The sequence below is a fragment of the Hyperolius riggenbachi genome, chromosome 1 (genome assembly GCF_040937935.1).
Source record: "Hyperolius riggenbachi isolate aHypRig1 chromosome 1, aHypRig1.pri, whole genome shotgun sequence".
NCBI lineage: Eukaryota > Metazoa > Chordata > Amphibia > Anura > Hyperoliidae > Hyperolius > Hyperolius riggenbachi.
Window position 1 is genome coordinate 327,127,482 of NC_090646.1, and position 16,055 is coordinate 327,143,536.

The 16,055-nt window shown below is 40.3% G+C and overlaps 1 protein-coding gene across 2 annotated transcripts in view; it reads left to right on the top strand.

Moving 5' to 3' along the window:
- The window catches only part of LOC137510123 (nuclear factor 1 C-type), a 140,092-nt gene extending 124,862 nt beyond the window's left edge, over positions 1–15,230 (top strand). For both annotated transcript variants that reach the window (XM_068233884.1, XM_068233883.1), the window contains exons 3-5: positions 11,963–12,034; positions 12,150–12,224; positions 15,077–15,230. In XM_068233884.1, coding sequence (XP_068089985.1) covers positions 11,963–12,034; positions 12,150–12,224; positions 15,077–15,213 — 284 coding nt within the window. In that variant the 3' untranslated portion in view covers positions 15,214–15,230. The remainder of the gene's footprint in view (positions 1–11,962; positions 12,035–12,149; positions 12,225–15,076) is intronic.
- The last annotated feature ends 825 nt before the right edge of the window (positions 15,231–16,055 follow it).

Below are 16,055 nucleotides of genomic sequence, written 5' to 3' on the forward strand. Positions count from 1 at the left end.
TGTGTGCTGAGCACAGAATAGTGTGACAAATCTTGGTGCATAATTTAACCATCTGCCGGTGCCCTGTGCACAGATCATAGATTCCCAAAAGCTACACTCCACTTGCTGATATGCATTTCTCAGATATCTGTCCCTTTATCCCCTTTCTCTAAATCGAGGCTGGAGTCGGGCCGCTTCCTTTCTAAATGAAACCTCTGAACAATTGCACTGCAGGGGCAAAAATTGTCCCATGGGGACACCTTTGATGGTATGAAAAGGATGGAAGCTATTCGCTCGTTACATGGAGTTAATAGCGGTCTCCTTTCTATATGGTGTACAGATCTTCCATCTGGAAGGTAAAATGCAAATTACAATTTTATTAATTCAGGTCTCCGACCATAAAACGAGGAAAACATTGTGTGGCACGTGGTAGGTGCTCAGCTCTCCAAGAAAAGCACCAACTGCCTGGATACCATTTTCATGCAGGATATAGGGCCTCCACATCGAAGGCCACAAAGAATGTCCTAGAAGGCACCTGTATGCTACTAAAGACACGCAGAAGATGGGAAGTGTCCCTAATGTAAGCATGCAGGGCCTGCACATGTGGCTAAAGGTGTTTGTCAAGGTACATACTCACCTCAGTGAGAGAGCCTATCGTCTCAGGGTATTTTTCAGCTGCTTGTGCACCTTTGGTGATGCATAAAATGTAGGTAGAATTGGTATGACTATGCTGCCCTTATCCAATGGTTTAATTACCCATTCATTCTGTATTTTTAGGGATTCCAAGGTCACGAGTTCTTTGTTGCTCAGATTACTTGTCCCATTCCTACCTGTTCTAAGGGCTAAGAGATGTTCCTCGAAAGCTGAAATAAATGTTTGTAGACTGGGATTACTCGAGAATGATGTAAAAATGGTGGATTTATTACGTAACCTGAAATCTGTAACTTGTGGACAGTACCCCTGTGGTACTAATTTTCCCCCAGGGGCTCTGTTGGAATCTGATATTTTTGAGATTCCAGGTTCAGCTTGTAAGGTTTCAAGGATCTTGAGAGCCCACAAGTCACTCTCTGTCCACTCCTCTCTAGTATAATAATAATAATAATACTTCCCTTATTAAAGGTCTTATGACCATAGAGCAACTGAAGGAGTATTCGTCTGCCAAAAATGTGCACGTCAGTTACTACATTGAATATGTTTGCATCATAAGTGGGGTAGAAGCCCAGTCCTTTAGACAGTAGAGTTACAACTGTTTCGTATAAAGCATGGGAGATGGCTCGTAAAAAACTAGAATTAACACTATTAACAAATATAAAAAGGAAAGATATAATCCAAACACAACAACAATTTGAATATGGTAATAAGTGCGGGAAATTACTGGCCTACTTTCTTAGAACTCACACTGAAGCAACCGCCATTCCCAGGATTGACCTACCAGATGGCCAATCAGTTACTCTATCAGCTGATATTGCTAACGCCTTTAGGGAGTTCTATGAGAAAGTATACTCCTCCCGAATTAATCCATACACAGATCTTTCCTCAAACTTCTTAAATAGTCTGAACCTACCAACCCTAGAAGTAACCGATATTGAACAACTAGATGCTCCTATCAGAGCAGATGAAATTAGTATGGCCATTTCGTTAATAAATATAGGCAAAGCACCAGGCTCTGACGGGATACCAGTGGAATGGTATATTAAAAGTAAAACTGATTTGGTTCCTAGATTAACTGCCCTCTTTGCAGACATACAGTATATGCCAATGACATACTACCGGCCTCAATGCGTGAAGCTCTTATCACAATAATATTAAAACCTGGGAAAAACCCCTTTGAATGCGACTCTTATCGACCTATCTCACTGATTAATATTGATACTAAAATTTTAGCCAAAGTCCTTGCAACCAGACTTGATAAAGTTATGCAAAAATTAATACACCCAGATCAGTGTGGATTTATCGCTGGAAGTACCACTAGACTTAATATAAGGAGACTATTCTCCAACATACAATATCCACATGCATGCACGGGTACAAGAATCATTCTCTCCCTTGATGCCAACAAAGCTTTTGACTCTATTGAGTGGTCATATCTGCTGCAAACTTTGGAGAGATTTGGATTTGGACCCGGGTTTCGCAAATGGATTGCAATTTTATACAATAATCCAACAGCAAAAGTTAGGGTACATCAAACTATATCCCAAGCATTGAAAATAACGAGGGGGACCAGGCAAGGCTGCCCCCTATCCCCACTATTGTTCACATTGGCAATAGAACCTCTGGCCCAGGCAGTCCGCCAATCTGGCCGAATACATGGGCTCCCTATTAATCATATAGAGGAGAAAATTTCTTTGTATGCTGATGACATGCTGATTTATCTAGCAGATCCCGGATCTTCCTTAGCAGAGGTTTCAGAACTATATGGGCAATTTGGGCAAATATCAGGACTCACGATTAATTGGACCAAATCATTGTTATTCCCATTAGATAATTTTGATCACTCCATTATACACTCAGCCTCTAAATTACAAATTGTGGATAAATTTAAATACCTCGGGCTATGGATACATAAAAATATAAACAGTTATGTGGACAATAATTTAATTCCCCTTATAAATAGCACTGAATTGAAAATAAAAAATTGGATGGCACTCCCCCTGAATTTATTAGGAAGAGTCTCTTCAATTGAAATGATTATATCTCCAAAACTACTTTATGTTCTTCAAATGGCACAATGTTGGGTACAACAAAAGCACTTTAAGAAACTGGATTCTATGGTCACTTCTTTTCTATGGAATGTTGGCTCGCCTAAATTGGCACTTGCAGTCCTCAGACTCCCCATTTTGCAAGGTGGGCTTGCATTACCTGACTTCTATGTTTACTATTTGGCATCCCAACTGGTCCCAATTGCTAACTGGTTGAATTCCTGCAGGACTGACTCACTTATGAACACTGAGGCTGATATTGCATCCTCTTATGAAGCATTATGCAATGCAATTTACAGGGGTTCAGTACCCACCGGGGATAAAGGTACATCTCTTATTAAAAATACAGTTAAAATATATCAAAAAACACAAAAATTATGTGACCCATTGCCAATGGCTATGTCGCCTAGTTCCCCACTATGGTTCAACAACAACCTCCCAGAGTTGCTGACAATTCCGGACATATCATTTTGGTGCAGGCATAATATTAAATATATTAACCAGTTGTACTCTGGTGGATTGTTCAAGGACTTTATAACGCTTCGTCGGGAATTTAACCTTCCCCGGCATTCGTTGTTTAGATACCTTCAATTACGGCACGCTATCAGAGCGCAATTGGGCCTACAGCAAATCCTCCTTATACCATCTTTATTAGAATCACTACTATTAAATAAAGATTCAACAAAACAAATATCAAAATATTACAATTTTATTATGACTTATAAATATACGGCCAAACGAGGTACATATCGGGATAAATGGCAACGTGCAGATCCTGAAATAACAGATTCAAATTGGGAGGAATTCCAAACTACATACTTTGGTACAACTATTGCCTCAAAAGATAAAATTATTCAAGTCAAGTGGTTACACCATGCATATTTATCCCCTAGTCGGTTGGCAAAAATGAGTCAAGCCCAAAATGGAATGTGCTTTAAATGCACTGCACCAAATGCGGATTTCATACACTCTGTTTGGTCCTGCCCGCAAGTTCAAAAGTATTGGAAATCTGTAATTCATTTTCTGTCCACTAAGATAGGACTACCTGTTGTTCTGTCATTCCAAATATGCATGCTGGGAGTGCTAGGTGACATGGCCTGCGGGAAATATAAGAAAATATTGGATAGAATCTTACTCTGTTACGCTAGAAAAGCTATAACGATATGTTGGAAACAACCTAATCCACCGTCCATTAAAAATTGGATAAAGTTGGTCAATGATGCGATACCGTTATACAAACTTACCTACCAGGCCAGAGCCCAGTTTAATAAATTCAATAAGGTGTGGAGTATATGGGTAGACTCCTTTGAGACAATAACGCCTATCTCTAACTTGGACATTACAGCTACGGTGCAGGATTTGCATTTATAATATGTGTAAGATATCTAAGAAACCCAGAAGTTTGATGTCATATTATTATTCGAAAGATGCAACGCTCAGTTTCAAAACATACCTCTATATGTATATGTATATGCGTGTATAAATTGGAATACAGCTGTCTCTTGCTATACAACTGTTACATACACTGTTAATTGCCATAGCTAACGGAGGAAATGTGTTTATCTTTTATGTGTTGTTTGTTTGAAAAAATTTAATAAAAAATTCTCTTTAAAAAAAAGAGTTACAACTGTTTGGTTGCCAGGTAATTAACCTCTTGCGTGAGGTTAATTACCTGGGGACCAAAAGCATCTGTTGGCAGATAACCCTACCTCTTTGTAGCTCCCATCTGTACCTTGCCCTTCTCTAAAAAAAAAAAAAAAAAAAAGGGACAATGAAGTGAATTCTCAAAACTAGAGCTCTGAGACCCTGTGGCATCTGTTATGCCAAGAGAACAATCTGATTCTGCTGTCACTATTGGTTTGGGTGGATTAGGGCCTGATGCCAGAAAAGTCCTCTTAGGGTTGGGGCGTTTGACTCCCCACCTGTATGCCGAGCCAACCTTATATGCTGTCCTGTGTCTCAGTACTTTTTTATCTCTTTGGATTACCAGATTTCAATAAAATGTACTAATGTGCGATTCACAATTACGTTTTATTATATAGTGAGTCTACACCCCACAGCATGAGAGAACCAGTAACTTTTTCTATTTCAGCCTCAATTTTAGCAAGATCACCCTCATCAACCTCATTCATAAGGGTTAAGAAAATGTTGGTGCCATTATCAAAGTTGCTTTCCCACCTCCTTTGAAAGTCCTCACTAACATTGTTTCTTTGGGGGGAAACCTGGAAGTGCAGCCACAATGGTGTGGTCATCCAGTCTATTCAGATATATACCAGATTGTAAATTAATTTTGATAAAGAAAGTAACCTTTCTTATTTCTTAATGTCAGTTACAAAATGCATTACTAACAATGAACTGGAAAAAGATATGGAAAAGTTATCAATATAAGACATAATGGATGCTGATGTATCAACAGGCTTACAAAATAATTCAGCTTTTGAACTGAAATATACTGAGAATGAGGTATACCTTATAAGCCTAATTTTTGAGCACAAAAAATGTGCTGAAAAGTTACCCCCTTGGCTTATATGTGAGTCAGTGGATCGGAACAGATGGAGGAGCAGGTTTTGTTACTGGTAGAGGAGTGTAAGGATCTTGATCTAGTGATCCTGCTCTTGCCATCTGGCTCTCTGCTGTGTCCGTGCCCCCCATCCCCTGCAGACTGCGCCGCTAAAGACTAAGGGCTTGATTCACAAAGCGGTGCTAACTGTTAGCACGCCTGTGAAAACCTCCTTAGCACGTCTAAACAAGCTTTTCGCGCGTAAAACTTTATGCGCGTAAAACTTAACGCGCGTAAGAGCTTACGCGCGCACTGCACAGAGCGCAGGGTGCTCCGCGCGAAGTGCCCATTAAAGCCTATGGGACTTAGCGCACGCATAGCACTTTGCGCACGCAAAACTTTGCGCACAAAACTTTGTGCGCGATCTGATTGAGAAATCTGGTGCTAACCTACTTAGCACCCTGGTTAGCATGTCTAAAGACTTTAGACGTGCTAAGTAGGTTAGCACCGCTTTGTGAATCAAGCCCTAAATGTGTCCCCTGTCTTGTGGAGTAGCGCTTGCAAGTAATGTGTCAGCTGTGCAATGATCGGGAATTCTTCCTGCGTTGCAATCGCTGTGTCTTATATCTATGATGCCATCTAGTGGCGTCTTGAGACACAGCTGTATCATTCTTGGGGCACATCAGCCTATTTTGGAGGGGACTATACTGGGGAAGGGGCTTATATGTTAGTCAATTACTTTTTTCCGTTTCCCGAGGTAAAAGTGGGTACTTCGGCTTATAAGCGGGTCGGCTTATATGCGAGTATATACAGTAAATAAAAAGGGAAAAGTGTAAGGTCAATCAGCTGAGTATGTCAGGGCACAGAACACTGCAGGCAAGAAGAATTGTTTGCAAAAAAGATGTATATTTGTGTTTCTACTGAATAAAGATTTTGTCAGAAAGCTAGCCTAGGCTAGGAACCAGGAGCTGTTCATAAAATAATAATTATAACAAGATTTTTATGAATTAGTTAAAGAGAAACTCCGATAAAGAATTGAACTTTATCCCAATCAGTAGCTGATACCCCCTTTTACATGATAAATCTATTCATTTTCACAAACAGACCATCAGGGGGCGCTGTATGACTGATATTGTGGTTAAACCCCTCCCACTAGAAACTCTGAGGACTGTGGTACTCCTGGCAGTTTCCTGTTTGTGAACCTTGTTGCATTGTGGGAAATAGCTGTTTACAGCTGTTTCCAACTGCCAAAAAAGCATGCAGCAGCTACATCACCTGCCAACAGTAAAAATGTCACCATGTAATAAATGTCAGAATTTAAATTAGGGATTTAAAAGATTTTACAATGGGCAAACACTGACTAAATCATTTATACATAATTATTGTGAAAATTAAGCACTTTTTTATTACATTATTTTTACTGAAATTCCTCCCACTTGACGACCAGGGGATTCTCCCCTTACCTGTGCTGCGTGGGCTCTTCAGCCCACAGCACAGATCGTCTTTTCAGCCGCCGGCTACTTGGGTTTTGGGGTTGGCAGGGCTCCTCAAAGCCCCCCTCCGCAGCATTATTCTGCCCTCTCCACCCTTCCCTCCCTCCCCTCCGTGCTGTGCCTCTAATAGGCTTTAGCCTATCAGATGCCGGCGATCCCCAGCCAATCAGAGGCCGGGGATCGCCGATCTCCCTTACGGTGCTGCTGCGCAGCAGTGCCGTATTGATGTAAACAGCGGGAATTTCTTCCCCGCGTGTTTACAATTACCCTGCGAGCCGCGATCTGAGGCTCGCAGGCTGTTCACGGAGACACCCTCCGTGAACTGACATGGAACCATGGAAACACCACTTTGACCTGCCGACGCCTATCGGCGTTAGGCGGTCGTTAAGTGGTTAAGGATTAGCTAAGTATTTACAATTCTTTAGTATGTTAGATTGTAAGCTAGTGTGATGTTTACATAGAGGTCATTGATAAATAGGGTGTTTTCATAATGTTAGGAACTTTCTTCAGGAGATAAAAGGGGCAACTCTGGTTCACATATAATGACTCCCAAAGTACGAAGAACAATAGAGGTCAGGCTACATTTCCTATCATTACAGTTAAGCATATGGCTAAAGGCGGTGGCGAAGGACATTAACAAGGGAGAACTATGGATATAGTTCACAAATGTGTTTCTTCATTTGCATAGTTCACCTCCCTCTTCATCAACATTCATTTTTATGCACAAAAGATAGGTTGCAGCATTGGGTGGTTGTGCCAATCTCTATGCTGGCACAGCCTCTTGTAGGTTTAATGCTAGGTACACACCATACAATTTTCTGTTAGATTCTTCTGTTAGATTTACCTACAACATGGAAAAAAGCTATCTGGCAGGTAAATCTAAGAGAAAATCTAACAGAAAATTGTATGGTGTGCACCTAGCATATGACTTGTAGTTTGCAACATGAAGATAAAAGATCTCAGCAAAGGGAGGGAGAATCATACACTTATTACAGGAATATGTGTCTATAACTATTTCAATGGCAACTGTTCAAGTTTGGTACTACTGTATTCTCACTTTATAACCCATTACCATCTTTCCTGAGGGTTTTCCCCTCTTAGTAAAGGACGTTATATAAGTAATGTAGGTGTTGCATTTGCTGTTGTATATTATGCCATACGCGTAATATGCACACTCTGGATTGGTATTGCGTATAGCGCAATAAACTTTAGTCAATGTTTTGTGAATATATTGATGTATACCTTTCTAACTTTTTAAATCCTCTTTGGAATTAGAAGTCTTATAGTGCTTGTACGCTTCTCAACCGTGATTGCTACATAGCACTATAGATTTGATAAAGCAATTGCATCTACGGTATGTAAATTTGACCTGATGAGTTAAGAACAGTCCATTAATTGTAATTGTTTTCGTTCAAGTGTAATTGTTTTACTGAATGAAAGGGCTTTAAAATTCTGATCATGTTGTATTGAATCGAACATTTGCAAAACATTTAAGCTTGTTTTAAACTACACAGATTAAGAAGACTGCAATGCAATCTATGTATGTGCAACTGGCATCACAGGTCTGGTAGTCTTGTCTTTTGTACTTCTTTCATTAATATAATCATACTGCAGTATTCTACAGACTTCTGCACCATGGCCATAATACTTTATAATTTTCCTTATACAATGCAGATGTACAGTATAATCTGTTTGAAATGGCTTTTTTAGATTTTGTTCTTGTTGCTAGGGGAAGCACCCTGCAGTAGAAAAGAGAGAGGTGTGCCATTTCTGATAGCATATATGAGGGGGGAGCCGAGTGCGCAGTGTGGATGGGATGTTCTGATCCTCTGCAGGGAGGACAGATGTGAAGATCTTGCTGGGTCGAGAGTGAGAATTGCTGAGCTCAGCGTCTGCAGGAGCGTGTTATTAATAGATGTAGAAACAGTGTGTGGAGGGGGCAGTGATGCTGGGACAAACCAAATGGATGCAGAGGAACTCGGAAGACACTAGGACTGGGAAGGGACAGAATTGCTTGTCGTCCACTGCACATAGCACAGATCAGATACATGAAAGAAAAGGACAATAAAGGAAAACTATAAGTAGCAGCAGAAAGCCCGAAGAGATGTCAAATACTGTCGCACAGGGAACTAAGCCTACTCTAGCACTTAAAAAACACAGCATGCAGGAGAGGAACTTGCACAGACTATTATTAAAGTGATAGGAATACAGTGTTGGAAAAATAAAAATAAAGGCACAAATACAAAAAGAAAAGATTTATGTACAAAAAATATTGCAGAAGATACTACAAACTGTATAATTCTGTACATTTTTTTTGGTGCAGTAGGTGTGCGTGTGTGTGTTTATATAATGCGTATTGCATTCTACTTTGTTGATCAGAGCTGCAGAATGTATTGTAGCTGTACCGTGGGAGCTCTAGTGCTGAAAATGTCATTACCTGCATCTGATACTGAGATATAAAAATATTTACATAAGGATAATAATAAGGATAATAAGGAAGGAGGCAGGTTCAGGGGGCCAGTGAATGCTTTTAACTGGCAGTAAATCGAAATGCGAGAAGTGGGAGACTTAGTAAAAGTAATCATGCTTCAGAGGAGAACATGCAAATGTCTTTTGTTTAAACCATCAATATCAGTTTAAAAGATTTCAATAGAATGGTGAAATATTATGACATATGGAGACTATTTTGGCCTCTGTATCCTCAGTGAAAAATGACCCCTTATGTCCAGTCAAAGTAGCACAGCCTTTTTGAAAGGGGATGAGGTAAGAGCTTTCCAGCTGAGACACAGACAGCAATAAAGCATTTCTGTAGAAAGTGTATACTGTAATGTCTGTTTCCATTGAAAAGATCCACCCCCCATGTTTTATATTATGGTAAACTCCTGTCATCTAGACAATAAGGGGCTGATTCACAAAACGTAAATTACTTGCATGTTATTTCACATATCTCCTTATGTTTTTTCACTTTATCTTGTAAGGCTTGGTGGTGTATTCTCCACAGTCAGCATGCAACGCATGAGCTGATGTGAAGGAGGTACACACACTAGCACAAGGAAACAGGCTATCCCTAGTATAGTGGAGGGGAGGACTGACTCCAATACGAGATTGTGGCGCACAGAGCCGGTGCAGATCCGACAGCCACAAACAATACTTTTGCGATAATGTCTCAGCGCAAGGTAGCGCTGAGCGCATAAACCAGAACTGAGGAGATCAGGACAGGTAGACAGAATGAACGCTTGCTAGCAAGCCGCTACTTAGTGACAGCAAGCGTCCACAACAAGACAGACTGGAATGAGGCAGCCAATGCGTTTGCAGCGATGGCGTGCCTCATAAAGACAGGACAGGATAGTCAGGAAATAGCAGGATCAAGATAGATGAACGTAACACAGACAAAAATACAATAAGTATGTTTTCCTAGCGTATTACAATTACAGCTATCAATGAAACTATTTGTAACGTCTGACTAACATATGTATAAATCGGCAATGAACCGATATATGACATAAGCAGGAACACTGACTAAGACTGGAGTAATACAGGGAACAGGACTCAGAAGGATTCGCTATCTCTTCGCAGAGATGAACGCAATCCACAAACGGTAACAGAACAGGATTCAGAAGGATTCGTTATCTCTTCGCAGAGATGAACGCAATCCACAAACAGAACCAGGAGCAGGGTAACTAACTCAGCACGGGTGATCACGATACGCGCAACCTACCAAAACGTGCTGGAAAGCTGACTAACTGCACACAGGATATAAACAGTTCGTGTACGTATACATCAGCGACACTGATGTATCAACGTAACACGAATACAAGGAAAATAATAAACGTGCTGGTATGCATATATATTGGCAATGAACCAATATATGATGCAAAGACCAGCAAAGTATCTTTAGAACAAGAAACACGATCTGGGGCTGAAGCGACAGCAAGGCAGGCTTAAACTGAAGCTATGAAAACCCGAGGAGTCCTGCAGGAAGCAGATCTTTATACTGAGGTCATCCAATGGGAGCAGACATGCAGATTCCCACACAGGTGAATGATAATCAGTCACAAGCTGACAGCAGGGAAAGGCAGACAAAGCTATGCAGCTTGCATGGAAAGAGATCAGAACTGCCTGAGCTGCAGCACTACTACTTCCAGCAATACCTGCTGCAGCAGCGATCATGACATATCTATATTAAAAAAAAAACTCCAAACTATAAAAAAATTATATATATATATATATATATATATATATATATATATATATATATATATATATATTATTTTTTTGCACTATTTTTAGTATATTTCTGGTTATTAGGTGCTTAAAAATAAAGTTTAACAAAGATGAGGGATTAATTACGAAACATTTCAAGCACCCAAGAAGCACAAAAGGACTAAAAAGAAGGGAAAAAAGTAATGCTGACATTAAGATAATCATGAATGACTTATTTTGAGTTACTTTTTAATTTATTTTTTTTGTTAGAAAATTATGAAAAATTATTTTATTGATTATGTGAGAAATAAGTGACGTTTGCCATATTTATGAAGTTATGATCAACATGATCCCTGCTGTATACTTTACCAAATAGTGTGTGCTACTTGAATAGTGGAGGACTCTATTGTATTTAATGGAACAGAGTGGAAAAAAGGTTTTTTTGTTTTTGTTTTTCAAACACACGTTTGTCAATTTTACCACAGATTGCCAATTTTAAAAGTACTGTAGTGATTTGTTAGTGCAAAGCCAGTGTAGGGAATTTGCCACTTCTGATTCAAGGTTCTGTTCAAATGAATGGTGCTTCAGATCACCACTTTAGAGTAATAATGGCAAACGATCACAGAACAGATTGCCACCATCTTTTTGTTTTTAAATCTTTTTATTGTGGCACATATACAACATATCAGTCATACACATTAAGACCAATAGAGTACTGGATTCACTTTTTATAATTATGGTAATGTCAAATGGGAGATTTGCCTAAAAAGTGCTAATCAAAACAGTGGTGATCCTTAGAAGAATGCCTTTTTTATAAATAGGCCCCCATGTGTTGCACATTTGGAAAAGAAGTAATGATCATGGCTCTCAACTCTCTTTGAACTTTAGAGTTGTCATAATATTAAGTAAGTCTGATCTGGCTGTTTAGATCCATGCATGCACTCAGCTGTGTCTGCTTTTTGAACAATACATGTAGCAAGAATATCTGAGCTGCCTTGTTTTGTGTTTTGTAAATATTAATGCATAAAATGTAATTTCTCAGGTAAAAATTAATATTAGTTTGTTTTTTGTTTGTTTCTGTAATTTAGATTCTGACCAGGACAGCAGCCCACGCACAGCTATTGGCTCAGATATGGAAGACACTAAACCTATCAATCTGGGTTAGTATCTCAGTTGAACTTATAAGGAAGCACACTGCTTAGTGGTTGATCTATAGTTTCCTCTGCATGTGTGTGCACCTGTCTGCCTGATTTCACAGATGTTTTGTCTCTGCAGATATCTCAGACTTCCAAGAGAGTTTTGTAACTTCTGGCGTATTCAGCGTCACAGAATTAATTCAAGTGTCTAGAAGTGAGTAGCCAAAGTTCTTAAATCTGGAAAGGTATCTTGTGTGAGTGGGTGAAAGCATTGTATGCAATAGACGCTTTAAAGGACTTCCGATGTGAGAATAATTAAACAGATTTTACTCACCTGCATCTTCTTCCAGCCCCTAGCAGCAGTCTCAGTCCCTCGCCACAGCCCCGGTCCTCCGTGTTGTCCCGCTGGCCACCTGTATAGATTGAAACTCCGCCGGGAGGTCAGATCTTCTGCGCCGGCATTCGTGCCTGTGCGTCCATGTCATCTGGCGATATTGTGCCTGCGCACAAATAATGCACAGGTGCAGTATGCACCAGATGACGTGGACACGTGGTCACAAATCCCCGCACAGGTGCAGAAGAGCCGACCGGGGTGCGGCGAGTTACCGAGACTGCTGCTAGGGGCTGAAAGAAGCCCCAGGTGGTAAAAATCTGTTTAATCATTCTCACATTGGAAGTCTTTTAAATCAGAACTCCAGCCGAAGGTTTATTTTAAGTTTGAACTGAGCAGTTTAGAACGTCTGTAAAAACCCAGAGAGTATTTTTTGTTAGTTTTCTCTTTATTGGTTTGTGTCCCTGTTGAGGAGATTATGTCCCTCATTTTCTGTCTATCAAGATACCAATGAAAGCAACATGAAGTTTTCCCTAATCCCCCTTCTATAGAAAAAAAATGACCTAATAGTGTTTCCAACGGTAATAGGGTTGACAGACAATACAGGAATCTGTACCTGGAATCTGCACTCTCTTTGTTAAGTACAGACAGCCTGCTGTATGAGTAGTTAGCTGTACAGAGTAGAGTTTATTATTAATATTCGGCACTGGACTAACCCAGTGACTGGCATCAAGTGTTGGTTAGGAACCATGATGAGGTACTGCCTTACATGCACTTGTTCTATACGGGTTATAGAAAGAAAATCACCCCTCAGGATATTCGTATTTTGATACTTTGCAACATGAAATAAAGACATACAGTAAAAAAAGGATATTTTTTACAGCTGTATTTACTCAACGTGATTTATAACAATAAAGTGATAAAATAAAGATTCACGAATGCCTCTTGCTCACTACATGCGATTCTGATTTTTTTATACGATTGGATATTTGATTCCGATTAAAAAGGAAGTGCATGCTGCTACGTTTTTTAATCGGAATAAAAAATCAGATCGTATAAAAAAAATCGGATTCGCTTGTAGTGTGCAAGAGGCCTTAGATGGATAAAGTATCAGCATCTACCCCCTCCGAAAAAAAAACTTGTGATTGCATTCTGGTGTAACTAATCATGATTTTCAACGCACACCTACCCTACTAGCTTCCCAACTGTGATCAACTGTAATCATTTCGATCACTCAAAGGAACACTATGATGAAATACTATAACTCTTTAAATACATATTAATAAAAAGCACATTGTGCCAGGAGTGACATGCACCATAAATTAGTAAGAGTAAGGCCCCTTTTACACATAATCAGTTGCACTCAGTTATAATTCTTAGTTATAATTATTCTCATTTTAATTAGAATAGTAAGAAAAACATTGAAAAAAAATCATTATTTCTAATTTTTCGGCTATTATAGTTTTAAAATAAAACATGCTACCAGGCCCGGATTTACCTCACAGGAGCCTATAGGCACAGATGTCCTGGCACCTTAGATTTTGCCTTCCATGAACCTACAAACCTCACCGCACCGAACTACGAGTGTGCTAGCTGTCCCAGCTGTCACTTCTCCCTTACTTCCCTTGACTGGCGTAGGTAGCTACAGTTGCCCCTATTAGGAAGCCATAGGTATCCTCAGTATTAAGTAGCTAGAGGTGACTCAAGTTTTAGGTAGCTGGAGGAACCTCAGTATTAAGTAGCTAGAGATGTCCCTGACTGAAGGGAGATCTCATCAGTGGAATGCCGAGAGCTGGGTGAGTGAGCATGGCAGGCGATCGTGGGGAGGTATGTATATCTAAGCCCCTGGAGCCATTGATAACCACCTGTGGTGCATAGATATACTGCCTCCACTGCAGTAAATGGTTAAAAGGCATTAACCCTCTGGGCGATACAATTATATTGCCCAGGAGGGGGCGCAGCACTTTTTTTAAAATGTTTTCTTTTTTAAATCATGCAGCGAGCCCTGGTCTCGCTACATGATAGCCGCTGCGCAGCGGCATCCCCCCACACACTCCGATCGCCTTCGGCGATCAGAGTAAGCAGGAAATCCCGTTCAGAACGGGATTTCCTGCTGGGCTTCCCCGGTCGGCATGGCGACGGGGCAGGATGACGTCACCGACGTCATGGACGTCGTGACGTCAGAGGGAGTCACGATCCACCCCTCAGCGCTGCCTGGCACTGATTGGCCAGGCTGCGCAAGGGGTCTGGGGGGGGGGGCTGCGCGGCACGGCGGGTAGCGGCAGATCGGCGGCGATCGGAAGTTACACGCAGCTAGCAAAGTGCTAGCTGCGTGTAACAAAAAAAAATTATGCAAATCGGCCCACTAGGGCCTGAGAACTCCTCCTGCGCAACATACCCCGAGCTCAGCTCGGGATTATCGCTCAGGAGGTTAAGCTCCTTATACCTCTTGCTTTGGGTTCCCTTTAAACCAGTCTTAATTTAATTACTGATTTGACCCAGGTGATAGCTTCAAAGTTTTGGCAACGTATTACAGACAGTTTTGAAAACAAAATCCATTCCAGGTTGTCTGGATAACTTATGTTCTTTAGTGTTCTTCAGACCCAGGAGAGCCAACTCCTTTGTTCCATTGTAGCCTATATTGCATGGTGTGTTGCTATAGCAGTTCTATAAGAATGACATATATTAACAGAATTTTCTGCTTCTTGGGATGATATTTGATATTTTTACTGCAGCCCCAGTTGTGTCGGGAACAGGTCCTAATTTCTCTCTAGGAGAGCTACAGGGACAGCTGGCATACGATTTAAACCCAGCAGGAACTGGCATGAGAAGAACCCTCCCCAGCACATCATCAAGCGGGTGTGTCATCTGAAGGGTTTGAGTAAACTATTGTCTTTAATATAGTCAAAACATGTTCTAATAAATGGCTCTGCTTTTGATGAATCAATCCTCCTACTGATAAAAGGAGTTGCCTAGTAAATGCTGTTATTAACACATAGTACATTGCCTTCAAGAAATATGTAGTGTTAGAAATATGTACTACATGGTGTAAAGTATGTGGTCAAACCTTCTAATTAATGGAATTGGCTATTTCAGCTACATCATTCATTAAAAATTCATAAAATCAAGCATATTGTTATTGCCTTAGTCCAACATTTACAATAGAATGGGTTACAATGAATAATAAAGTGACTAGCTCTATGCTAAAGTGTCATAGAACGTCACCTTTAAAGCAAACTGATTTGTTAGAATTCCACCCTGGTCAACCCTTAGTTCAGTCATCATGAAGAGGAAATATCAGGACCATCATGTGTTAAAGTTTGTCACCCATGAAAATGAGCTGTCTTTCATTGTAACATTCACTGCAGATTTCTGCACAAGAAGTGTTTATTGGAGCTTTATGACATTTTTTGGGTGGAGCAGAGAAGCTACTCGCAAAGCTAAGGACACAAGATACAGTGCCATGCATTAGTTTGGGTTGTGTAAAGCGTGCTGGCATTAAATATTTTAGCACTGGACATGCGTTCTCTAGAGCATTGTTTCTCAACTTCATTACAGCATGTACTCCTTTGTGAAACTTGGCACTGGCTGAATCTCAAGTACCCCTTGACATATATATTTGACAGGAGCAGTCAATGTTTGTGTATGAATGCTTTAAATTTTCCGTTATGCTTTTAATTAATGTAAAAAAAAAATCAGGTTTATTTTTACATG